This window comes from Passer domesticus, chromosome 21 (genome assembly GCF_036417665.1).
Source record: "Passer domesticus isolate bPasDom1 chromosome 21, bPasDom1.hap1, whole genome shotgun sequence".
In the NCBI taxonomy this organism is placed as follows: domain Eukaryota; kingdom Metazoa; phylum Chordata; class Aves; order Passeriformes; family Passeridae; genus Passer; species Passer domesticus.
Window position 1 is genome coordinate 2,488,155 of NC_087494.1, and position 26,370 is coordinate 2,514,524.

Here is a 26,370-nt window from a genome sequence, read left to right on the forward strand (position 1 = left end):
AAGGAGCAGCAGGAGCGGAGACCTCTGGGGTCACCACGGGGGCTGGGGATCCCCGGGGGTGCTGGAGCTGTGGAGCAGCTGGGACAGGACCGCAGCCCCAGGGAAGCAGCCCCAGTGATCAGCTGCAATGACCCAGCTCCATCCTGCCCTGATGGGGACCCGCAGCCCTACAGGATCCAGCCCTACACGGAGCATCCAGGCCCAGCTCTCCATCACCACCACTCCTCACATCAAACCTCGATGCCTCTGCAGAAGAGACGGGCTCCAAATGATCCCATTCAGGCCCTGAAGCCCCACGACTCCATTAATTAATTACTAACGATGATCCGTCTCAGCCTCGCCTGCCCGTTCGCTATTTTTACCTCCCTATTTCCAACTCCCAGCATTGAAAAAATCATGAGCCGGGTCTCAGAAAACCTCCTGAGCGGGTCTAAAAACTCATTTTTTGGTCAATCCCTGGCAGGCTCTTTTGCTGGTGGTTCCCTCTGACGGCGGAGCTGGAGGTGGCACCCACGTCCCCGGTGGTGGGTGGCATCGCTCCCGCTCCTGGCACACAGATGGTCCTTATTAAAAAGCAAAATTAGTCTTTCACCCTCTGGTGGCAAAACTTCAGAGCTCGGATCAGCTGTGGGAGCCTCAATTAATTACCAGCGGGTTGTTCCTATTGCTGCTAATTATGCTGGAATAGGCATAAAATGCCAGGAAGGAGCACGGGCTGCTCCAAAAAAGTTTGGGATTTTAGAAAAGAAAGAGCAGAGGCAGAGGATGCTCACGATGCCACCTCAGAGAAGCCTGTCCTGGCTTTGGTGGCCCGCCAGGATGTCACCTGTTGGTGCCTCATTCCTGGGGAAACTGAGGCAGCAGCAGGTGAGGAGCCGGGGCTGTGGGAGCTGCCAGCCCCGAGCGCCCACCCGCCAGGCAGCCTCGCCTCCTATAATTAAGTACTATCAACAATTGCACATTAATTAATTTAATATCCATTATTATTAATTAACAGGCTAATTAAGTCCTTCCTGTAATTAACACACCACCCAGCAGAGAGGTCTGGCTGCAGAGCCCTGGTGTACCAAGGGAAAGGGGCTGCACAGGGAGCAAGGAGGGACCCCTGGAGCTGGAGCCCTCGGGGGACACAACCCTGGACACGGAGAGGGAGAAGTGATTCCTCAAAGCAAGGCCCTCACACGACATTTATTTGTATTTTATTATAAAAAAATACAGAATCCAAATGGGGGTGGGGGTGAGAGATCCGGTTACCATCAGCACGACGTCGAGGACGAAAGCGGAAATGTCGAAGGACGGAGCGGGACCAGCACGGGGGGACAGCGTGGGGGGCACGGGGGGCTGCTCCAGGGGACCCCCAGCCCTCCCCCACCACGGCCCGGGCACGGGGGGCTGCTCCAGGGGACCCCCAGCCCTCCCCCACCACGGCCCGGGCACGGGGGGCTGCTCCAGGGGACCCCCAGCCCCCCCCCACCGCCGCCTCCGTCCTTCCACTCTCCCACAGTCGCTGTACACAATATAGATATTTATATATATAATCTATATATATATAAAACACAGACCGAAGGCCAGGCGGGTGCTGCTGGCTCCACGTCAGAGCCTGGCAGGTGCCCCCCGCATCCCCCCCCCCATAAACACAATGCTTCTGTCACCTTCGGGAACCACGACCTGGTCTGGACACACGGGACAGGGACAGGGACGGCAGGGAATGCAATTTTTTTTTTTTTCTTTTAATTATGTGGGGGGTGGTTTTTTTTGTAATTTTTCTTTTTTTTGTAAATTTTTTTTTCTCCTTTTTTTTTTTTTTTTTGGATGGTCGGGATGAGCTTATTGCAAGATTCCAGCTTCCTAGTCTAAAAAATAAAAATAAAATAAAAATAAGATAAACCCTTCCATAAAATCCATTCTCAACAATACATAAAAAAAACCGCTCACAGTATAGCGCTGTATGTACAGGGATGGAGCCCCCCCGACCCCCACTGCAGGAAGGGCCGGGATCCACTCGGAATGGGGGGGCTCCAGCCAGGTCTGAGCCCACCTCTGGCATCCCCCGGGACCACCGAGCACCCCTGGCTGCTGGGGGGTGGGCACGGGACCTCCCCAGGGTGGGACAGCCCCAGATTTAAGGCGAGGAGGGGTCAGCCCCCGGGGCTGCGGGGTGACCCCTCCCTGGGGATCTGCCAGCCCTGGGGTCACGGCCAACCTCGGATTGGGGGTTTGGAGGGGGGGGTGGGGTGGTTTTCACTTATTAATGCAAAGGAAAAGGGAAAAATTCCCAAGCCCAGCCCTGGAATGTCGGGGGACAATGGGGGAGCGCCAGGAAGGTCCTGCACGCGGTCGCTGCCCCCGCCATGGGGGCTCCTGTGCCCCCCAAGGCATCGGGGGGACACGGAGCAGGGCGGAGGAGGAAAACCCACGGCACGCACTCCTCCTGCCCCGGCCCAACGCCCTCGGGGCGATGCCCACGGCTGGGCGAGCCCGGCCTGCCGGCTGCCAGCGCCCGGCGGTGCTCCCCGTGCCAGCCGCCCATTCCTGCGCTCCCAGTGCCAGCCATCGGCCGTGCCAGCCCTTCCCAGTGCCAGTGCCAGCCCTTCCCAGTGCCAGTGCCAGCATTCCCAGTGCTGCCAGTGCCAGCCCTTCCCAGTGCCAGTGCCAGCCTTCCCATCGCTCCCAGTGCCAGCCATCGGCCGTGCCAGCGCTGCCAGTGCCAGTGCCAGCCGTCCCCAGTGCTCCCAGTGCCAGTGCCAGCCGTCCCCAGCGCTCTCCGTGCCAGTGCCAGCCTTCCCAGCGCTCCCAGTGCCAGTGCCAGCCGTCCCCAGCGCTCTCCGTGCCGCCGGCGCTCCCGGTGCTGGCCGTTCCTGCCGCTCCCCGTGCCAGTTGTGCCCGGTGCTCTCCTGGCTGGCCTCTCGCCGCTCTCCCCGTGCCATCCCCGGTGCTCCCGTGCTGGCCACGCACCCCCAGTGCTCTCCACGTCGGCCACCGCAGTGTCCCCAGGCTGTCCCCAGTGCTGTCCTTGCCTGCTGTCCAGTTTCCTGTGCTGCTCCCGGTGTCCCATGGGGACGGCGGTGACACCCGCGGCCCGAGCGGAGGGGACAGGGTGACCCCCCCCGGTGCTCAGAGGGGGCTGTGTCCGTCCAGGCCCCCCGTGCCCGGGGCAGGGGGTGGCCGGGGGTGGCGGCTCCGGCCCCGTGACGTCCTGTGGCCGGGCTGGGAAGGCGTCCGTGCCCACGGAGCCGGTGGCACCATCGCTGTGTCCGGTGCTCCCGGTGCTCCCGGTGGCTCTGCCCACGGTGGGGACAACGAGGGCTCAGCGGGGACTCGAGCCCGGCCCGTGCGGGTCAGTCTGGCACCAGGGGGACCCGACGGGAGCAACTCAACAAATAAAAATAAAAATATTTTTTCTTTTAAAAAACCGAGCAAAAGCAAAACAGACCCAAAAAAAAAAAAACAAAAAACAAACAAAAAAAAAAAAAAAAAAAAAAAAAAAAAAAAAAAAAAACGAAGGAAAAAACACCCAGACGGACGAGGACTCTGTATTTGGTCTAGAAATGTAAAAAGCAACGCCCCACCGGGACAGCCGGAGCTGCAGGGCAGGGATGGAGACTCGGGACCGGCTCCCCGGGACAGCCCGGCTCCGCTCCCGGCGGGACAGCCGCGCCACGGCGGCGACTGCGGGCGGCGACAAAATCCTCGGCGGCAGCAGCGACCCTCCCTGGGCACCATCCAGGCCACGGGGGCGGGCGGGATCCGTCCCCGGAGCCGCTCCCGGTGGGTCGGGGTCGGTGCTACGAGAGCAGGAGCGTCCAGACCACCGGCACCACCGCCAGCGCCGCCGGCGGCACCCTGAGGCTGCAGCAGGAGTTGTTGCTGGTGAAAATGGGCTCCGGGGACTCGTACAGGGAATCGTCTGCGGAAAAGGAAGGAACAGAGGGAGGGTGAGCGCCTGGGATGGCGGCGATCGGGCTGGCACCGGCGGCGCGGGATGCTCGGCAGCGGCAGAATTCCCGCGGGGTGAGCGGGGCGCTGAGCCCTCCCCAAATCCCGGCTTCCCCAAAAGAGCTGTCACCCCCCGGGGATGTGACAGGGGACATCCAAGTGCGGTGAGGTGGGAATGCCGAGGGTGCTCCGGTTCCTGCCCTTTTCCCGGGATTGCGGAGTCCCGGGATGACAATGTCCCCGTGTGCCACGGGCAGGTGACATTGTCCCCGGGGTTCAGCCAGGGATGGGGGGCACGGTCACCCCTGGCACACTGCCCGGGGGTCCCGTGCACACGGGGGGACACACGGGACCCCATGTGGTCACTCCCCGGCTCAGCTCGCTCCAGTTTGTCGCTGGATTTTGGATTTTTATGCAGGAAAATCAGTCTGATCCTGCCTGGGGATGCTCCACCCACCTGATCCCCCGTGCCCCCAGCTCCAGAGGGTCCCTCGTGCCAGGGGGAAGTTTCCAGACTCATTCCAGGGCCAGCCCCAGCCAAGGGGTGCCCCCTCAGGGACCCCCCAGGCCCAGCCTCTCTCCCCCTTCCCTTCCCCTCCACAAGACAGAACAAAATCCCAATATTATTAAAACACTAAAAAATAATATCGGGAGAGATTTTTTCCCCCATCATCCTGAACGGAACATGATGAGTTTTTACAGATGGTTCTGTTCTGTTGGGTTTTATTTGAAAGCCACCAAAGGAAGGGAGGCGAGAGCCATCGGTTACCCGGTGACATTCCGCTGTCCCCGGGGACAGCCGCTGCCATTTGCTAATTACACGTTAACAGGAGAAGAAAATTATTAATTTGTTTTTTTTTTTAAATGGCTGATTTATGCGAGTTGGAAAAGTAGCCACTGAGCAGGGATGATTATTGTTATTAATTTTTATTTTTTTCCCTGCGTCTCTGTCTGGGCAGTGCTGAGATGGCTCCAGCAGAGCTGAGGGGCCCTGTCCCCATCCCTGTCACACTGGGGTGGTACCCAAAGGCCACCACTCGCCCCCAACCCACGGGGAAGGACTTGGGGACCCCCCCAGGGACCCCCCAAACCTCTCACTTACTTGTTGGCCGAACATAAACCTTCAGCTTCAGGCAGGGCCTGTCCACCGTGTTCGGGGGGGACGCGGCTGCAGGGGGAGAAGGGGACAAAGGGGGTGGATTGTGGGGACAGCAGCAAAACTGGGTCAAGGCACGGAATAAAAACAATAAACATTGGGAGAGAGGGAGGAATCAGTAATTGTTGGGGTGATTCTTCCTCTTGGGATGAGAAAATGGGATTATTTTATATATTATATATATATAAAGAGATTTAATTTTCTCTTTTTTAAATTAAATCAGGGTTTTTTTACCCATCCCTTTTCCATTTTGGCACTTCACCCCATGGGGGGAAGGAAAAGGTGCTGAGCTGAGCAGGACCATGAGCACCCCAACTCCTCCATCCCAGCCCCATCCCAGCTCCTCCAGAGCTGCTGCCAGCCTTCCATGGGGGTGGGGTTTTTTTACCCTCCCATTTTCTTTTCCTTTTTGGCGCTGCACCCCATGGGAGGGATGGAGAAAGTGCTGAACTGAGCGGGACCACAGGCATCCCACAGCATCCCATCCTACGGCATCCTAACCCACAGACTCCCATCCCAGAGAATCCTATCCCACAGAATTCCATCCCATAGCATCTTAATCCACAGAATCCCATCCCACAAAATTCCATCCCACAGCATCCCATCCAGCAGAATTCTATCCCACAACATCCTAACTCACAGCATCCCATCCCACAGCATCCTAACCCACAGAATTCCATCCAGCAGCATTCCATCCCACAGAATCTCATCCCACAACATCCCACCCCACAGAATCCCATCCAGCAGCATCCCATCCCGCAGAATTCCATCCCATCCTACAGCAATTCACCCCACAGCATCCTAACCCACAGAACCTCATCCCACAGAATCCCATCCCGCAGCATCCTAACCCACAGAATTCCATCCTACAGAATCCCATCCCAGAGAATCCAAGCCACAGAATCCCATCCCGCAGCATCCCACCCTACATAATCCCATCCAGCATCATTCCACCCCGCAGAATCCCATCCTGTCCTGCTGCAATTCAGCCCACAGCATCCTAACCCACAGAATTCCATCCCAGAGAATCCCACCCCACAGAATCCCATCCCGCAGAATTCCATCCCACAGAATCCCACCCCACAACATCCCACCCCACAGAATCCCATCCTACAGCATCCTAACCCACAGAATTCCATCCCAGAGAATCCCACCCCACAGAATCACACCCAGCATCGTCCCACCCCACAGAATCCCATCCTGCAGAATCCCATCCTGTCCTGCTGCAATTCATCCCACAGCATCCTAACCCACAGAATCTCATCCTACAACATCCTAACCCACAGAATTCCATCCCAGAGAATCCCACCCCACAAAATCCCATCCTGCAGAATCCCATCCCAGGGAATCCAAGCCACAGAATCCCACCCAGCATCATCCCACCCTGCAGAATCCCACCCAGCATCATCCCACCCCGCAGAATCCCATCCTACAACATCCTAACCCACAGAATTCCATCCCAGAGAATCCCATCCCGCAGAATCCTATCCTGTCCTGCTGCAATTCATCCCACAGCATCCTAACCCACAGAATCCCATCCCAGAGAATCCCACCCCGCAGAATCCCACCCAGCATCATCCCAACCCACAGAATCCCATCCTACAACATCCTAACCCACAGAATTCCATCCCAGAGAATCCCACCCCACAGAATCCCACCCAGCATCATCCCATCCCACAGAATCTCATCCTACAACATCCTAACCCACAGAATTCCATCCCAGAGAATCCCACCCCGCAGAATCCCACCCCGCAGAATCCCACCCCGCCCTGCTGCATCCCCGCTCCGTGCCCAGGCCAGCTGGTGCCCTTGACCCGCTCCGGAGGCAGGAGCGTGTCCCGGTGCCCGCGGGTTAATGGATTCCAATCCGTGGGCTCGAGCAGGAGGTAATTTCTTTTCTTTCATGTCTGCTAAATACGGTTCCTCAAAGAGGCATAATTTCTAATGTTCCGCATGACGGGAATTCTAACCGGGTTAGCAATGATCAGCTTCCCATTTACTCCTGTGTAATCTCTCCCTAACGACATTAAAAAATAAAAAAAAATAAAATAAAATAAAAGCGGGGAGGGGGGTTGTTGGGGGGGAAGAGAGACAGAGAGAGTTGTGGCCGCAGTTATTGCGCCGGTGACATTTCACGGGGGGGAAGAGAGAGGGGGAAATGGTAATTTAATATAGATAAAAGGAACAAATTAAGTGGGCTGAAAACAGCTGCTTTAGGAAAAAGAGGAGGAATGATAAGGAGCAGGAGCGTGGCCGTGGCTCCGGGGCTGGGGTCGCGCTGCCTCGCTTGGGTTTGGGTTTTATCCCAGCACCTGCTCCCAGCACTGCTGGATTATTCTTCCTGTGGGCTCCTCTGTCCCTGCAGATGTTCTGGAAGTGGAAATTCCCTGCCAGGATCCCTCGTCCTGCAGCCAGCACCGGAGTTTCCTCCAGAGCTGGCCGGGCAGTTCAGGTTTGGGTGAGAAAGGGAGCCCAGATTCAGGAGAGCAGGGGGATACACGGGAGAGCACAGGAATTCCATGTGAGAACATGGGAATTACACGGGAGAGCACAGGGATTCCATGTGAGAGCATGGGAATTACATGGGACAGCACAGGGATCCATGGGAGAGCACAGGAATTCCATGTGAGAACATGGGAATTACATGGGAGAGCACAGGGATCCATGGGAGAGCACGGGAATTCCATGTGAGAACATGGGAATTACATGGGAGAACACAGGAATTCCATGTGAGAACATGGGAACTACATGGGAGAGCACAGGGATCCATGGGAGAGCACAGGAATTCCATGTGAGAACATGGGAATTACATGGGAGAACACAGGAATTCCATGTGAGAACATGGGAACTACATGGGAGAGCACAGGGATCCATGGGAGAGCACAGGAATTCCATGTGAGAACATGGGAATTACATGGGACAGCACAGGAATTCCATGTGAGAACATGGGAACTACATGGGAGAGCACAGGGATCCATGGGAGAGCACAGGAATTCCATGTGAGAACATGGGAATTACATGGGAGAGCACAGGGATCCATGGGAGAGCACGGGAATTCCATGTGAGAACATGGGAATTACATGGGAGAACACAGGAATTCCATGTGAGAACATGGGAACTACATGGGAGAGCACAGGGATCCATGGGAGAGCACAGGAATTCCATGTGAGAACATGGGAATTACATGGGAGAACACAGGAATTCCATGTGAGAACATGGGAACTACATGGGAGAGCACAGGGATCCATGGGAGAGCACAGGAATTCCATGTGAGAACATGGGAATTACATGGGAGAACACAGGAATTCCACGAGAGCACAGAAATACATAGGAGAGCATGGGAATAGATGGGAGAGCATAGGAATTCCATGTAAGAGCATGGAAATATATGTGAGAGGGTGTAAATTACATGGGAGAGCACAGGAATTCCATGTGAGAACATGGGAATTACATGAGAGAGCACAGGGATCCATGGGAGAGCACAGGAATTCCATGTGAGAACATGGCAATTACATGGGAGAGCACAGGTGTATACGGGAGAGCACAGGAATTCCATGTGAGAACATGGCAATTACATGGGAGAACACAGGTTATACGGGAGAGCACAGAAATTCCACGAGAGCACAGAAATACATAGGAGAGCATGGGAATAGATGGGAGAGCATAGGAATTACATAGGAAATTATAGGAAATATACAGGAATTATACAGGAAATAATAGGAAATACACAGGAATTATACAGGAAATTATAGGAATTATATAGGAAATATATGTGAGAGGATGGAAATCACATGGGAGAGCACAGGAATTACATAGGAAATTATAGAAATATATAGGAATTATACAGGAATTGTATAGGAAACATATGTGAGAGGATGGAAATCACATGGGAGAGCACAGGAATTCCATGTGGCACCACGGGAATATTTTTTAGAGCACAAGAATACACAGGAGATTATGGGAACACTCTTGGGGCTGGGGCCATTCCCGGTGCCATTTCCACCGGGATGGGACCAGCACCTCTGGACAATCCTGGTCATTCTCATGCCCATCCTGTGGGATGTTTGCCTCGAGCTGGACACGGCGCTTTTTAGGGGGGATTCTGCAGCATTTTGTGTCACCACCAGGACCACCCCATGGATCCCCCCACCCCACTCACAGATGTAGTAGTACTCGTGGCCGGGCCGGAACTCGAAGCCCAGCGAGAAGGGGGTGAAGAGCTGGAACTTCTCGGAGAACTTGAGGGGCCCGTTGGGGGAGTCGGGCCGGTTGCACTCCCAGCGCTTGAAGCCGCGCTGCCGGTGGTCGCAGGACGCGTGGCCCTCGTAGTTGACCATGTAGAGGATGTACCTCTCCATGCGCTCCGGCAGCGGCTCCTCGTAGTGCGGGCAGTAGATGTCCAGGTAGTCGTTGATGCTCACCTCCACCGTGTAGTCCCCGCGGTGGAACCTGTGGAGGTGTTGGGTCAGAGGGTCACGGACTTGTTGTCGCCCGTTTGGAGGTTTGGGTTGGAAGGGATCTTAAAGCTCATCCCATCCCCGTGGGGGTTCTGTTTCTGTGTCCTGGGCTGGGGCTCTGCCAAGCTGCTCTTTTTGGGATTGAAAATCCTCCTTGTGTTGCAGGAATGAGCCAAGGAGAGCCATTCCCAGGAGATCAAGTGCTCCTCCAGCTGATCCGGGACTATCGAATACGAGTGGGAAAGGAGGGGCAGGTGAACACAGGACCATGGAATCCCAGGATGATTTGGGTGGGAAGGACCTTAAAGCTCATCCCATCCCCGTGGGGGTTCTGTTTCTGTGCCCTGCTTGGTGTCCTGGGCTGGGGCTCTGCCAAGCTGCTCTTTTTGGGATTGAAAATCCTCCTTGTGTTGCAGGAATGAGCCAAGGAGAGCCATTCCCAGGAGATCAAGTGCTCCTCCAGCTGACCCGGGATACGAGTGGGAAAGGAGGGGCAGGTGAACACAGGACCGTGGAATCCCAGGATGATTTGGGTGGGAAGGACCTTAAAGCTCATCCCATCCCCGTGGGTGGTTCTGTTTCTGTGCCCTGCTTGGTGTCCTGGGCTGGGGCTCTGCCAAGCTGCTCTTTTTGGGATTGAAAATCCTCCTTGTGTTGCCGGAATGAGCCAAGGAGAGCCATTCCCAGGAGATCAAGTGCTCCTCCAGCTGATCCAGGACTATCGGATACGAGTGGGAAAGGAGGGGCAGGTGAACACAGGACCATGGAATCCCAGGATTATTTGGGTGGGAAGGACCTAAAGCCCATCCAGTCCCCCCTGCCATGGCAGGGACACCTTCCACTGTCCCAGGGTGCTCCAAACCCCAATGTCCAACCTGGGCTTGGACCCTTGCAGGGCTGGGGCAGCCACAGCTTCTCCATGCCAGGGCCTCACCTCTCCGTGATCCAAAGCCTGACCCAACCCCAACAGCCCCATTAACCTCCAGACTAACCCAGATCCTCTTTGTTTCATGCCAGCAAGCCGGCACCGTTTGGCAGGAAACCACAGAGAAACGAAGATTCCCGGCGGCGCCGGCATCGCCGCAGCTCAGCAGCGATCCCGGTGTCACTGGTGTTCTTGGCACCGACCAGCCCAGAGATTAAGGGATTAGCAGCACTGAGGAACTCCGTGGCACATGCCAGCACCCCCCTGCAGCTCCTCAGGGCACCCCTGTGAGCCCCTCCCCAAATTCCAGACCCCCCCAGCAGCACAGCAGGTGGAGCTCAAGGCCGAGTTCACCGTTCCCCCCTGGCAGCTTGGCTTCCCCTCCTCACTGAGTGAGGATTTTTCCTATCAATTTAAGGTTCCCCCCATCTGGTAGCCCCCAAAAACGTCAGCACCACCAGGGACAGTGGTCACCCCACAGCTCCAGGGCTTGGCCAGTGGCAGGAGGGGTCAGCACAGCCCTGGTGGGCTGGGGACAGTGACCACAACCCCCTCAACCTCCCAAAGCAGCATTTTGGGGGTCCCAAACACCCCCTGAGGCTGTGGCAGCTGCTGAGATGGCTTCAGCTCACCCAAAACACCCCAAAGTGCACCCCCATCCCTGCAGCAGGATGGTGGTGGAGAGTGACCCCCAAAAGGGAAGGGGGGGGAAGAAGGGAGGTGGTGTGGGGAGGGGGGGTCCTGCAGCCCCCCTCCAGCTCATTACCTGCCTCATAAGCTCTCTGATCACACAGGGAAGGCGCTAATTAAGGAGCAGGGTTTCTCCCTCTCCTTCCCTCTCCTTTCCCGAGCCAGTTGTGCCAACCCTGCCCCTGGCAAGGTAACATTGGAAAATGTAAAATTAATACAAAGGGCTGGAATTTACTGGGAAGCAATTTTCAAATGCACGGAGAACAATAAAAAAATATTTAAAGAAAAAACCAACAAAAAAACCTTCTTCTCGCTGCCTTTTGTTTAAAAAAATTATTTATTTTAATGATCGTTACTAAAGCCCAAGCAAAGGCGGGGGGGCCCCCACCTATCAGGGGAATAATAGCAACAATAATTATTACATTTTTGGGGAAAAACTCACTTTGAGGGAGTGACAAATTGCTGAATTAAAGCTGATTAAAGATGATTAATGGCCCAGACATAGATGGGTGCAGGGGGGCCACGGGGAGGGGGTCACCCTCTTTTGGGGGGCTGTGGGGAGGAGTCACCCTCCTTTGGGTGAGGGGGGCTGTGGGGACCCCCAGCATGGTGCTCCCCACTCTGCATGGGGTCCTGGGCTCCCCCAGTGCATCCCAGTGTGATGTTTTGGGATGGGGATGATGCCAGCACCAGGGGTGTACCCAGGACACCCCCCAGCCTGGCAGCCCCCACCCCATGCTCCCACCCTCTGGCATCACCCAACGAGCCTGGCTCCATCAGGTTTGGGTTTAATTAACAACTCCCAGCACCGTCACACCCCTGCCCCTTCCACAACAGGATCAAGAATCCATCGGAGGGAATTTAAATAAAATTCAATTGTCCAGAATTAAAATTTCAGAGCTGGTGAAGCCCCTTTGGCAGCTCCCAAGCCCTGTGTCCCCACACCACGCTGGGCAGGGTGGCAACCCCATGCTGGAAACACATTGGCTTCTCAAGTTTGTACCTCTTGGATATTCACTGTGGAGGGGAAAAACCCTTCTGAGAGGAGAGGCACCTGCAGAGGAGACCCCCTTGCAGGGCAGACCCAACCAGGAGAGCAAATCCCACACCCAAACTCTCGTCCTGGTCCCCCAAACCACAGCCAGTGCCTCAGTTTCCCCTCAGAGCTACAACAGCATCCTCCCAAAATTCCCAAATCCGGGCAGCGACCCAGCACAGGAACAAAGCAGATTTGTCTCTCTACACCCTGCGCGACCAGCCAGTGTCCCAAGGGTTAAATAATTCAGATTTTTCTTTCCTGAACAGCTTGAAAAGAGATATGATTGCGCCCACTGGAATACGGGGAGGGGGGGGGATATTATGGATGGAAAAGAGCTATTTAAGCTGAGGAACGGTGTTGGCACATAAACAAATGGGTATAAACCGGCCATGAATAAATTGAGGCTGGAAATTAGGAGGTTTGGAACCACTGGGGGCCTGCTGGGGCTCACAGGGGCACAGGGGCGAGGGGGGGACTGGGGCAGGGGGCCAGGTATGGGGTCCCCCCCTCTCCAAGGGCACCCGTCCTTGCGGGGCCAGGCACTGAGAGATTTAAAATCTCCCTTCCGCTTTCATCTCCCGAAATCTCCTTCATTCAAATAGTCACAGCGTGATCAGGAGTAATAAGCCTATTACAGAGCAAAATAAAACACAGCAGCTCCCCCCTGCCCCCCCATCCCAAACCAGCCCCCCCAGCCCTCCTGCCCTCTTTGGGGCTGTTAAACACAACCCAAGGGCAATTCAGCACTGCCAACCCCCCCAGCTCCCCCAGCCCTGCAAGGAAATGGGGACAAAGTGGCTCCCGGAGCTGGGGGGTGGCAGGGAAGGGCCCCCGGGGTGCAGGCGCCCACCGACCCCTTGCTGCAGCTCCTTTCTGCATTAATCCTGTTGCTCGGCCGGCTCCTGGCACGTCCGTGGCCGGCGATGGACTTCACGCCGGGAGCGTTTAAGGCGGTTTTCCATCTGCTTCTCCTTCTCCTTGGGCAGCCCGAATCGCTGCCGAGCCCGGCGTCATCCCTCGGGATGACAATGGGCAGGAGCCGGCCGGGGCCACCAGGGGGAATTTGGGCCATGGGCCGGTCCCAGTGTCCCGGAGGCTGATCCCTGTTCCCTGCTCACGAGGCAGAAGTCACCACGGAGCCGGGAGGGGATGGAGCTGGAGCTGGATGCACCTGGACACCTGAGTGCACCCCGCTTTGGTCCAGTGGGTCTGGCCACCCCAGACCCCATCCCACCACCTCGGCAGTGCCAAAGTTGATTTTAACTGTGTTTCCAAATATTTTCCATGGCAGAGAGCGAGCCACCACCCAAACTCCCTCCAGGCTGTGCCGGAGGATCCCAGCATCCCACCATGGCCAAGCCCGGCGCTGGCAGGGATGAGATGACATTCAGGGGATGCCCTGTCCCCATCGACCCCAGCCCCCAGGAGGGTGGCAGTGACGAATTCCAGTCCCTAGAGATTCCAGTGTGTCCCTGGTGCCACGGTGGGACAGAGCGGGGACGGCGTCGTGGCTCACGGAGCGCCAGTAATGTGGTCCAGAGGGACCCCGCCGTACACACAGCACCTAAATTATTTAATTTCTCCAAACTGCTGCACCTTTATAAATCATTAAAAGCTCCTTTTGATCTGTGTTAATGAGGTTTCCTGAGTGCGGGGCTGGGAAATGCTTCGGCGCCAGAAAGCGACGCCTCTGATTAAAAAAATAAAGAGGGGGTGAGTGGGAGCGTGGGGGGCAGGAGGGGCACGGGCAGGGGCTGGGGGGCACGGGGAGGTGGGCACGGGGCGGGGGGCACAGGGGCTCCCCTGGGCCCAGCCAGACAGTGGAGCGGCTTTAGGGATGCCCGTCATGTTTATGTTCTTTCCCTTCCCTTTCTCTTTCAGTTTCCCTTTCCTTTTCAGTTTTCCTTCCCTTTTCTCTCTCCTTTCCCCTTTCCCTTTCCTCTCCTCTTTCCCGGAGCTTTCCAGCCAGGGAATCCCGGGAACACATTGGTTCCAGCTGCGACCACATCCCTGGGGAATGCCGGGCAGGGCTGGGGCTCTTGGTGCTCCCGGCGCTCTGGGAAACAATTCCCTCCTTGGGGAGCAGCGGGATGGGATGGAACCCCCGGGGCTGTCACCGGGAGGGCCCGGTCCCAGCAGTGCCACCGTCGGTGACCCGCTGGGTGACCCCGGCGGCGCCGGCCCTGGCAGCTGTAATGCCGATATTTATCTCTGCTCCAACCCCCGGCTCCACGCTCAGGAGCTCAATCACCGGGATCGGGAATGACGGGGACGGCTCGCACCGACGGCAGCTGGCTTGGGGCTAACACCGGCTGAGAGCCCCGAGCTGCTCGGGGGACAGGGTGGGGACAGGGTGGGGATGGACACAAGGACGGGGACAAGGAGAGGGATGGAGATAAGAATGTGGATAGAGACAGGGATTGGAAGAGAGATAAGGAGAGGGATGGGACAGGGATGGGAATGGAACAGAGACAGGGATGGGGACAGGGATAGGGACAGGGATGGGGACAGGGATAGGGACAGGGATGGGGACAAGGATGGGGACAGAGACAGGGATGGGGACAGGGATAGGGACAGGATGGGGACAGGGTTGGCAGGGGGATAGACAGGGACAGTGATGGAGAAGGGAATGGAGATAAAAACTGGTATAGGGACAGGAATGGGGACAGGCATGGGAATGGCAGTAGAGACAGGGATGGGGTGGGGATGGAATGGGGATAGAGACAGGGACACTGATAGGGATGGAGATGGGCACAGGGATGGGATGAGGATTGGGGCAGGCATTGTGAGCAATGAAAACAAATTCCATGCAGACCCAAGGGGCACCTCCCCAGCCCTGGCATCCCTGGAGCTGCTTAGGGACCAGCACTGCCCCAGCTGGAGCAGGGGAGCAGCACCCCCAGCCTGGCTCAGCCTGGCACTGCCGGAGCTCACACCTCCACTGACGGATATTTCCCTTTCCCTCCTTTTAAGGTAAATGACAGAAAATCCCAGGACAGCCATCAGCCTCCGAGGTAACCTCGTCCCGCCTCGGCCGCGTTCCCACAGGATTCAGCGGCTCCTGTTACCTGGGGCAACGGCGGGGAAATGACGGCTGGCATCTAAATTGCCATCATTATGCTCCAGAGCCAACACTCCCCATTTACACTTTATTGTCATCTTTTGCTTTAGGGAGATGCTGAGATATTACAGGATGGGGTGACAGAGCGGGATGAGATGGGATGCACGAGGAGAGAGGCGCGGAGATAAATGGGGACCCCCGGAGCTGTTATTTCAGCCTGATTGCGGATCCGGAAGCAGAGCCGAGCCCGATCCCGCGGGCTGTGGGGAGGCTTTAGCACACAGAAGAAAATAAAATTTGTTTAAATGCAAGCGCCAGCCTGGCGGGGCCTGGGCACGTGGTAGCTGGGAGAGGATTCCCACCAAAGCGGCGCGGAAGCGGCTCAGCCTCCTCTGGCTGCAGGGATACTGATGGAAAAAGGGAAATGATCCTCCCCAACAGCTGGTACTGGGCCGTGCCTGGGACCACAATGTGGGGCTGGCACGCCTGGTACCCCACTGTGGGGCTGGTACCTCAATATTGGACAGGTACCCCACTGTGGGGCTGGTACCTCAATACTGGACAGGTATCCCATTGTGGGGCTGGTACCTCAATATTGGACAGGTATCCCACTGTGAGGTTGGTACGTCAATATTGGACAGGTATCGCATTGTGGGGCTGGCACCCCTGGTACCCCACATCTCCTGAACCCCACTGCACCACTGTACCCCGTTCCAGGGCTGGGCACCCCATTGTGGGGCCACTCCAAGGATATTCCCAGGCACCCCAAAGCAAAACCTGCTCTTGGTTCTCCAAACTCCAAGTTAATCTCCCTCCCTGTTCCACTTTTTTGCCAAGCTGCACAAAGGAAATGCAGAGCTGAACTTGGGATGTCACCACCCCACAGGGTGACTGCAGTGAGGGCCAGGGGTGCTGATGGAGACAGTGGAGGAGGAACGGGGCCTTTCAAGTGTTGGCAGTGAAAAAAGAGAGAAAAAAGCAAAGAGCTCAAAAACTGAGCAACTTTCCAAGGAAGAGCCAGGGTGGCTTCGCCCTCAGCCCCACAGGGCCGTGCATGGGAGTGGGATCAGGAGATTCCTTCCCTGAGTGGGACCCTGGAGCTCACAGTGCCTGGGATGAACCCAGCCAGAGCCACGACCCCACGGATGCACCAGGAGCTGGGAGTTCCACATGACCCAAGAGACACAGACAGGCTGGGTGGATGGACCCTGCCACGATGCCAAGCATGGATCAGACAGGTTTTTCTCCCAGACTCATGACATCACCCTCTTCTCCAAAAAAACCACGTGTCAGCCGGAAATCATGTTTTTGGCACACAAATATTCCATTTTCCACATGCCACAGCCCATCCAGGGGGACAAACCCCCTCCCCAGGAAGGTGGAGCCTCTTTTTGGGGAGCTCTACCCTCGCCCCACAACCAAAGCTCCCAGGAATTGCTCCAGCTGCTGCAATTCCCACCATTCACCCCTCATTAGCATGGATGCTCGTTAGCCCAGCGCTGAGACTAATCAATACTGCCATTAACCGACTCCCTGGAATTAATGCGCTTGAACCTGGCAGGCCGCAGGATATTGGTCATTTTTCCACTTAACCTGGCAGGAGGAGTTTTTCCCTGTGCTGGTGGCAGTGGATGACGGAGGGAAGCTGGGACAGCTCATCCCTTCAGCTCCTGGCTGCTGCTTCACCACCAGCTTTGGGCTCACCACCACTTTTTGGTCATCCTGAGGTTGTTGGATGATCCCAAACCTCAGGGAGCACCACCAACAACAGGAGAACAGCCCTGTCCCAAACCACTGGGTTGGAGACCCTAGAGAGGGGTCTGGGGTCTCCATCGCAGCACAGGGACACCCAGATCGTGACTCTGTGGTGCCACCCCATTCCTGCAGCTGCTCCATCCCTTCTGCCCCAGGTTGCTGGCCCCGGAGCCCCGGGCAGGCAGAGCCAGGCTGCTCTCCTGGGCACCCCAGAGCCACCCTCCCCTGCTGCTCCCGCCGCCTCGCAGCGCCTCTGGCTAAACAGAGATCAGAAATGTTAGATCTTTCTTAACATCTCCTGCCAGCACTGTCAGTGGCCCTCTCCAGAGTACCAGGGCCCTCTGTTATGTAAACACAGCACATTCTCTGTCAAAGATTAAAAAAAAAAAAGCCTCATTTGCACATAAAAGCAGCCTCTGCACTAGTTACGGGCACTGTGGCATGTAAGGAAGACTGTAGGTTAAATTCAATAATAAAGTGGGGCGGCGCAGAGGTCCTGCTCCAGCTCCTTCTCCCACAGCCCAGCCCCGGCTGAGGCCACCAAGTGGTGCCAGCCACGAGCCCCTGGGATGGGGACTGAGGGGGCACCCGGGCTGGGCTGTGGGTGAGTGACCCCCAGGCCCCTCAGTGCCCCGTGCCAGGCCACCCTGAGACCCCACCCTGGCACTCCTCTGTGCCCCAGACTCCATCATCGTCATCTCCTCCCCTTGGCACCCATCCAGAGCGGGTCCTGCTGCCCCACGTCCCTCCCCACACATTTTTGGGAGCTGGCACTGCCCTCACACCCCAGCACAGCTCTGCCACCACAGCAGAGCAGCTACCGAGGCACCAGGAGCCACACAGATCACGGATGTGACGCCGTGGATGTGACACCCCTTGCTGCCAGCCCTCGGTGACGCGCTGCCCACTGCGCTGGGATGGCACCGGGGGGGTCTCTGGCCACGGCTGCCCCTCGCAGGGAGTGCCAGCAGCCAGCAGGCCCCGGGGATGGCGGCAGCCAGCCGGGCCCGCGGCCGGCTCCGCGCAAATCGAATCAGAGCAGAAACTCAAACTGACGGAGAAACGAGGGCTGGGAAGTGTCACGGTAATTGTGTTAGTGCCAGCAGCGCCGGGAGACGGGGCACGGCCAGGTGGGCGTGGTGGGATGGGCACAGCAGGGTGGCACAGAGCGATGGGCACACGGGGGTGGCCACGATGGGATGGGCACGATGGGATGGGCACGGCAATGCCAGCACTGGGGCTCACTGGACACCCAGATGTGCCAGGCCCAGGGGGAGGAGTGAGGGTCCAAGAGGGATCAGGGCGAGGGCCAGCAGACCCAGACAGCTGCACAAGGGGCAGAGTAGGTGGCAGGAGGGCACACAACGGTGGTTGACAGTGAGGTGACAGTGGCACCATCTCCAGAGGGAGGCGATCCATTCCCAAATCACCATCCAGCGTGTCCCCATGGCCACCAGCCTGGCACAGGTGACCCCGCAGACACCAGGTGCCCCCGTGCACACTCAGCCCTGTGCACGCCAGCCCCGCTCACGTCCCCGCCGCACGTCCCTCGCAGCCGGGCGCCGGGCACGCGCCAGCCGCGCGCGGGATCACGCGTGCTCATCCGTGCGCCGGTGGCTCACGCTGAGCGCCCTAATTACCGCGTCTGGCCAGGCGGGCGGGCGCTGATAACGGGCACGGGACGGAGCTGCTGGGGGTTATCAGCCGGTGACAGCCGGGCCCCCCGCCGCCCGCGGGGACAGCCGGATCAAGGCGCCCTTTGGGGGTCTCCGGCGGGGGATGGGGTAAACAGCCCCCCAGGGGTGACCTCGTTAGCTCGGCCGAGCCCCAACATCGTTGTGGCGTGATGCAGGCAGAGCCTCAGGATTGGGGTCACCAGCGGCACGGCGTCGGTGCCAGACTCGTGTCTCATCTGCTGTCACGTCCCCGCTGTCCTGGGGGTGAGGGACAGCCCTGCCAGGGGCACCCACACTGCCAGTCCCACTGTCACCAGGCTGGAGGGGGATTTTGGGCGTCCCTGGTGCTGTGAGGGCTCGGGTGGCAGCAGGAAAGGCCACCAAGGAGACAGATCAGTGTCACACTCCGGTGTCTGAGCCAAACCAGCCGCTGTCCTGGCACTCCCCAGAGCTGTTCCATTGGTCTCATCCCAGAGCCACAGCCAGGACATGGCACGATCCTGCTGTGACATCACCACAGCACCCACCGCATCCGTGCCTCAGTTTCCCTGCCCCAGGGCTGGATCTTCCTGCATGGCGTGGGTCCAGCAGCAGGAGCGACAAAGAAGGAGCACATTCCCCATCCCAGCTGGCTGAAGACACACAAATTAACACGGATAAACACGGACTGGTGCATCATTTCACTCGCTGGCCACTATTTTCGGCTGGCGGCTGAATTCGGGGCAGTGGTGAGATGGGTGGCAGCAGGGCGGGGGTTGGCAGGAGCACAGTGACTCTTTAACCTTGGAGCTCTTGGACTGGCAGGGAATTTGGGGCGAGAGGCAGCAGTAATTTGATCGGCGGGAGCCGGGCGAGCGCTGGCCCCGCAATCACCGGGAAAACGCCGACGCGGAGGAAATCGGCCGCCGTGCCCAGCAGGGCACCACAGCTCAGAAGGACGGGCACAGCATGGCACGGGGCAGCCTGTCACCCCACAGCCTCTGTTCAGTGCCACCCTGGCATTCCCAGGGCACTCCAGACCGTGGTGACCCCCAGCCAAAGGACACCACTGTCCCCCTGTCCCGGCAGCGCGGGGCTGCCGTCATTTATCACACCCGCCCCTGACAGCTCCCTTTGACAGGGTCTCCGGGGGGGCCGAGCAACGCCTTTTGTCTGCCCAACAATTAATTATTTCCTGGCTAATGATGAACTTGCCAAGCAGGGAGCGGCTGCCTGTGGGAAGGAGCCAGCCCTCCCTCACCCTGCCGTGCCCCCCTCGCCACCACCTCTCCCACGGCAGGGTGGAATGTTGGGGTACCCAGGGATAAGGCTGGTGAGACCCCCCTGCATCTCACCATCCTTCTCACAGGCACGCTGCCCCCCAAAAAGGGGCTCCAGAAGCAGGAGGATGGTGCTGGGCCGGCAGGATGGGTCCCCGGTGGCGGTGCCAGCAGGTGGGCGCTTCGCTGTGCTGCGGCAGCAGGTGCTGGCAGCACTCTAAGTGCCACTGGCGGCAGCCCCGGAGCGCTCCAGGAGGGGATAACCGGCTGATGGGGCTGAGCTAATGGAGAAAATCCATTTAGGATCACTCGATACTCTCCCCTGGGCTTTCATTACACCTCAGGGCTCCGCAGGGCACCGGGCCCTGAGCCGGCCTCTGCCAGCCCAGATCCCATCGCTGCCGGCTGGATGTCTGGGCAGAGGCACTGGCAGGATGTGGGGAGGGATGAGGGGAAGAACACTGGGGAGGGATGTGCATGGGAAGGGATGAGGGAAGAGATGCGGGGAGGGATGCAGGAAGGGATTCAGAGAGGGATGCAAGAAGGGAAATGCATGGGGAGGGATGCAGGGAGGGATTCAGGGAGGGATGCAAGAAGGGAAATGCATGGGGAGGGATGCAGGGAAGGATTCAGAGAGGGATGCAAGAAGGGAAATGCATGGGGAGGGATGCAGGGAGGGATTCAGGGAGGGATGCAAGAAGGGAAATGCATGGGGAGGGATGCAGGAAGGGAATCAGAGAGGGATGCAAGAAGGGAAATGCATGGGGAGGGATGCAGGGAAGGATTCAGAGAGGGATGCAAGAAGGGAAATGCATGGGGAGGGATGCAGGAAGGGAATCAGAGAGGGATGCAAGAAGGGAAATGCATGGGGAGGGATGCAGGGAGGGATTCAGGGAGGGATGTGCATGGGGAGTGATGCAGAAAGAGATGCAGGGAGGGATGCAGGAAGAGATGTGCATGGGAAGTGATGCAGGAAGGGACACAGGGAGGCTTGTGCACAAAGCCTGCAGCCCTGAGCTTGTAGCTGCAGGTGACAAGAGCAACGCCAGCAATCCCTGCGAGGGACAGCGACAAACTGGGTGCGATGGGGCCTTGCCCTGGAGCAGCTCCCAAGGAGCCTGGCCTGGCTCAGTGCCACAGGCAGGAACAGCGACCCCCGGGGCTGCAGCCACTCAGGCCAGGCTCCCTGCAGTGGGAAAGGCGACAGAGCCATGAAAAGAAGTAAAATAATTATCAGGCGCTGGCGGCTCGAGCTCCCGCCCGGCGCATTCTGTTTAAGGCTAGTTAATAGCCAGTGTTCTCTGGTTAGGCCTGAATGACATTTCCAGAGTTATAATAACTGAGCTATTACTCGCCGTATTGATGCATTCCCCCCGCCGGCAGCGGCTCATCCCGCGCCGTGCCGCCCGGCCGCCGAAAGCTCCTTTAGTCAATAGCACTTCTATTTTTCATTACTCCCTGGAAATGTGGCTCTTGGAAGCTCATCCGTCATTCAATTACGCCCTGGTTCAGTCCTATCATACACGTGTCATAAAGTTCCTCAGATCTGAACTGCTGTTAATTTTCTGCGCCATCCCAAGGGGATGCCCGGGACGTGCCTGGAAAGCAACCAGGCAGCCGAGGGCATGCCGGGTACGGGCGCTCCCGGGAGCGGGGGCTGCGGCAGCGCCGGGGTGCCCGGGCGTGGGGGGCTCCAGTGCCCCAGGGGTCACCCCGGAGCTCGGACACTGTCCCTTCCCCACGGCAGCGGTAGCGGGCCTGGCGCCGCACGACCTTGGCAGCGCCGGGAATTTATTCCTCGGGCTGGTTTATTCTTTTATCAGGTGTTGGTTTAACAGGGTGAGCTCCCCCCCCTTTCCCCTTTAATCCTATCGGCATCTGTGTTCGGCACGTCCGTACCCAGAATAATCACCTGCCTGGCAGATTTGTCACTTCACCAGATGTAATCGGGGAACTTTTCCTTTTTTTTTTTCTTTTTTTTTTTTTTCCTTTTTTTTTTCCTTTTTGAAACTCTCCTCATTTTCTGTTTCTTAGAAGCTGCAGCTCGCGGGCAGAGGCGGCTGCTGCAGGCAGTACCTGTTCCAGGTCATCCTCCCCAAACCCAAGGGTTTGCTGTGCTCAGAGCTGCTCTCCAGCTGGGGTTTGGCTGAGAGGAGGATGACAGGGCAGTGGCACCGAGGGTGGATGGCAAAAGCTGGGCTGTGATGGCTGCTCCTGCCATCCTCTGCTGCCAGGAGCGCAGCTGGGTGGGCACAAACCCTGAGCCAGAGGGGAAAACGGGCACAGGGTGAGGCTGGGGGATGATGCTGAGTCAGGGGGATGCTGAGTCAGGGGGATGCCAGGTCAGGGGGACACAGAGGTTGCTCACAACCTGTCCCTGCACAGATGCCAAGGACCACCAGGTCCTTCAGAGCCTTAAAAACTCACACCCAAGAGGTGATGCTGGTCCTGCACCCTTCACTCCCCTGCAGGCACCACTGCTGCTTTCCCACCATGGAGTGCCTGCCTGTGGCTCTCTCCCAGCCAGGGCTGCCCGGGGGTCCCTGTCCGTGCTCTCCTGTCCAGGACGTTCTGTCCAGTCCCCTCATCAGTGCCTGGGTGGTCTCAGCCACTCCACGTGGCCTCCCAGCAGGACAATGACCTGGTCACCTTCCTGCTCCTCCGCACTCCGGTCCCACGGGGCCTCCCACGGCTGCTTTCCCTAAGCTGGGATGGACACACGCCCGGGTGGGACGGACACACACCCGGGAGGGACAGACAGACACCCTGGTGGGACGGACACACACCCTGGTGTTTGAGAACACCCTGTCACTTGTCAGCCCCCAGGACAGCCGTGCTCCTGCCAGGCTCCTTCCTGCTCCTTGGACAGCTCCGGCCATGGCTCTGCAGGGACTGCTAAACAAACATCCCCATCAGGAGGATGAGCCAGGAACAGCCCAGCCGCGAGGCTCTCACAGCCCCGGGACAATCACGGGACCGCCAGTCACGCTGGAACAGCTTTTACCTCAGTTCCGATCTGGGAAACTGAGGCAGGGTGGATGCGCAGGGCGGGATGGGTGAGCTGGGCAGCATCCCGTGCCCAGCCTGGCATTTCCCTTCTCCCCTCCCAGCCCGGGCTCCCGCTGCGCTCCGGGCACGGCTAATGACCGCCCTAATTGATCTCTGACGAGGCACCAGAGATCGATGCTGGATCCCGCTCCAGGCTCTGTGAAAAGCCATTTCTCCTGCCCGGCCGGGCAGCACCGCCCCTCGCCCGCAGGGAAGCGCCCATCGATCGGGGCAAGGATCGATGGGCTGGAGAGGGGATGGAGGGAGGGGAGGCGGCCACCCCCGCCGAGGGGGCTGCGGGGAGCATCCCCCGGGAGCCCCGCGGGCTGCAGGAGCTCCCCGGCACCCAGCGGGTCCCTGTCGCCATTCCCGGTGGCACAGGGCACAGCGAGGGGGCAGGAGGTGCTCGCGGGAAAAGGGAGATGCTGGCTGTGAGGCTGCTCGGTGCTTCCATGAGAATGCAGGGCTTGAGGGTTTCTGCAGATTCCTAAAATAAAGCGGGTGGAAATGTGGTGTAGGGTCTTCTCATGGGGAGGAAGGAGGGGGAAACAGAGGCACGGAGCCCAGCGGTCCCTGTGAGGTCACAGTGCCAGCAGATCCAGTGATTTCCTCGCCTGACTCTTCCCCCCTCCTTATTCCTTCCCCTTGTGTCCCACCGGCCAAATTTGACCTGATTTGGTGCAACCCGCCGGGGTCTTTACTTCTCCGTGGCCCCATCCTCCCCTCTCCTTTCACCGGGGTTTAAGCCTTTTCGCTTCATCCATTCACTCCAAAACTAATCAGATTAAAGCCCTGCCCGGGGTGCTGCCTCCCCTCGCACAGATTTACCCCCTTATCTCCCCTCCCCTCCTTTTTCCCCTGCCAGGTTTTGGCAGCCAGCTCCAAGGTCCAGGCACGGCCATGCCAGGGGGCAGCGGCGGCACCAGCTGCCCTTGTGTCCCCAGGGAAGGGCACAGAGAGGGGGTACACAAGGGGGAACATCCTTCTGGAATGACGAGGGTGCAAGACAGGGATGAAGAGGGATGGGGATGAAGGCAGCACCAGCCACAGGTCTCCAAAGCCATCCTGCTCTTTGAAGAATCCCTCCTCATCCTCAGCCTGGCTTCACATCCAGGCTGAGTTAAAGGAGCATTTCATTTAGGAGAAATTTAGGAAAAAAGGCTACTTTTTTTTTTACTTCTCCCCCTCTTTTCACCCAGAATCATGAGTGGGTGAGGGGTGAAGCCAGGACCATGGTGCCCACCCTGGAGCCCCCCAGATGCACACAAAACCCAGAGCCTGGGGTCACCCAGCAGCCCCCACACCCCGGGACCCTCCACTTTGTGGCAGCTTTGGGAAAGGAACAATTCCCCACTAGAAACTTCCTGGCCTCATCCCACGCGCTCCAGCCCCAAAAAATCACCCAATCTAAACCTCAGCCATCGATTTCCACCCCCCCTGGCCCAGCCCTGCACACAAACGCATTCGCCACGGCCCTCTCCCCGGCAGGGATTGTATGCAAAGGCGGAGAGGGGGAATGAATAATTCATCTCTGCTGTCTTTCAGAATTACACTGTGGAAAAATAAATCTGAGACTACTATACCAAAAAAAAAAAAAAAAATTTAAAAAATAAAATAAAATAAAGGAGAAAGGAGCCGGGGGCGCGGGGGGGCAGCGCCGGGTCCGCGCCCCCGCGGCCCGAGCGGGATGCGGGATGCGGGGATGAAAAGCGCCGGCGCCTCGTGGCTCCTCTTCCATTGAGCGACTCCACATTCAGGTCCGTGCGGAAACCACCGGAATCCCTTCCTGTGCTTTGTTCTGCGGCCCTTTCAGCGGGGGCTTACGGGGCTGGGCAGGGGGCGGCGGGGAGGGGGGGCACAGGGCTTGGGGGGGTGGTCTTTGAAGGAACCCACTCATGCGTTCGGCTGGTCGGGTTCAAGGGGCTGCGAGGAAGGGATGGAATTGGGTCTGGGGGGGCTCTGCTGGGTGAGGGGGGGCTGCACTGAGGTGAGCAGGGGGCTGCCCTGGTCATGGGGCTGTGCTGAGGTGGGTCAGGGGCTGCCCCGGGTGAGTGAGGGGCTGCCCTGAGATGAGCAGGGGGTCTGCCCTGAGATGAGCAGGGGGTCTGCCCTGAGACGAGCAGGGGGGCTGCCCTGGTTTGGGGTCCAGTGTGCCCCCCCTGCCTCAGCCAGAACCCCCTCAGCACCACCTCTGCAGGGAGGAGGGATGCTCTGCCCCATCCCAGGGGTCCCGGCCGGGTTTAGGGCAGTGCCCTGACCCCTCCCGGTGCCCAGGACACCCTGAACGGGACCAGCCGTGCCCGCAGCCCCCCTGGCAGCCGGCGGGGGCCACGTGCTGCCGCGCAAACGGGGAGGGGAGGAAGCGGGAGGCACTTTAATTTGGCTATTTAAAAATAAAGAAATAACGCAGGCTTTGAAAGCCCGGAGGGGTCCCAGCGGAGGGACCTCATCCCCCCTTCAAAGGCCGCCTCTGCTTTCTTCCCCCCGCTCGCAGCACACAAAGGTGCACGAGCACTTTCGTCTCTGTGGAAAGACCTTTTTAATTGGTTCCAGGCAGAAGGTTAAAATCTCTCCCCTTCCCTGTGCGCTTGGCTAAGAGGGGAAAGGGGGGAAAAAAGGGGGAGGCAGGGAGGAAAGGGTTGTGTGGAAGCAAAACAACCCTGCCCGGCGTGAAGGGGCTGAGCTGGGGGGCACCCAGAGCCAGGGTCCCCAACAGGGGTCCAGGGTCACCGAGGGTGAAGGGGATCCAGGTGGGAGCAGGGGAGGCCCAGGGGGCTGTGGTGGGGGCACTGAGGGGGCTGTGCCAGGCTCTGGGGCAGGAGGTGCTCACGGGAAAAGGGAGATGCTGGCTGTGAGGTTGCTCGGTGCTTCCATGAGAATGCAGGGCTTGAGGGTTTCTGCAGATTCCTAAAAAAAGCGGGTGGGAATGTGGTGTGGGGTCTTCTCATGGGGAGGAAGCTGGGCAGAGCAGGAGGGCACCCAAGGGGCTGCTCCCACCTCTGCGTGTCTCCCCATGACCACAGAGTACCCTTGGCACATCCCCATCCACACAGGGTGGCATCGAGAGCACCCACAGGGAACCCAGCCCCTCACCATCCCCACTCCCATCCCATGTCACTGCCACTGCCGTCCTCGTGGTCCTGCCATCCTTCCAAACTTCCATCCTGCTATTCCTGCCATCCTCTCAAATCTTGCCATCCTCCCAACACTGCCACCCTCCCAGCACTGCCATCCTCCCAATCTTGCCACCCTCCCAGCGTTGCCATCCTCCCAGCACTGCCATCCCCCTATTCCTATCCCAATCCTCCATCCTCCATCCCAATACTGCCATCCTCTTCGTCCTGCCATCCTCCCAGCCCTGCCATCCT

General features: G+C 58.3%; 1 protein-coding gene across 1 annotated transcript in view; it reads right to left on the reverse strand.

Moving 5' to 3' along the window:
• Positions 1 to 1,168: 1,168 nt before the first annotated feature.
• Positions 1,169 to 26,370, reverse strand: part of EFNA2 (ephrin A2) — a 43,007-nt gene continuing 17,805 nt past the window's right edge. Inside the window, exons 2-4 of the mRNA XM_064396163.1 lie at positions 9,252 to 9,541; positions 5,039 to 5,104; positions 1,169 to 3,907 (exon numbers count right to left, since the gene is read on the reverse strand). Coding sequence (XP_064252233.1) covers positions 3,786 to 3,907; positions 5,039 to 5,104; positions 9,252 to 9,541 — 478 coding nt within the window. The 3' untranslated portion in view covers positions 1,169 to 3,785. The remainder of the gene's footprint in view (positions 3,908 to 5,038; positions 5,105 to 9,251; positions 9,542 to 26,370) is intronic.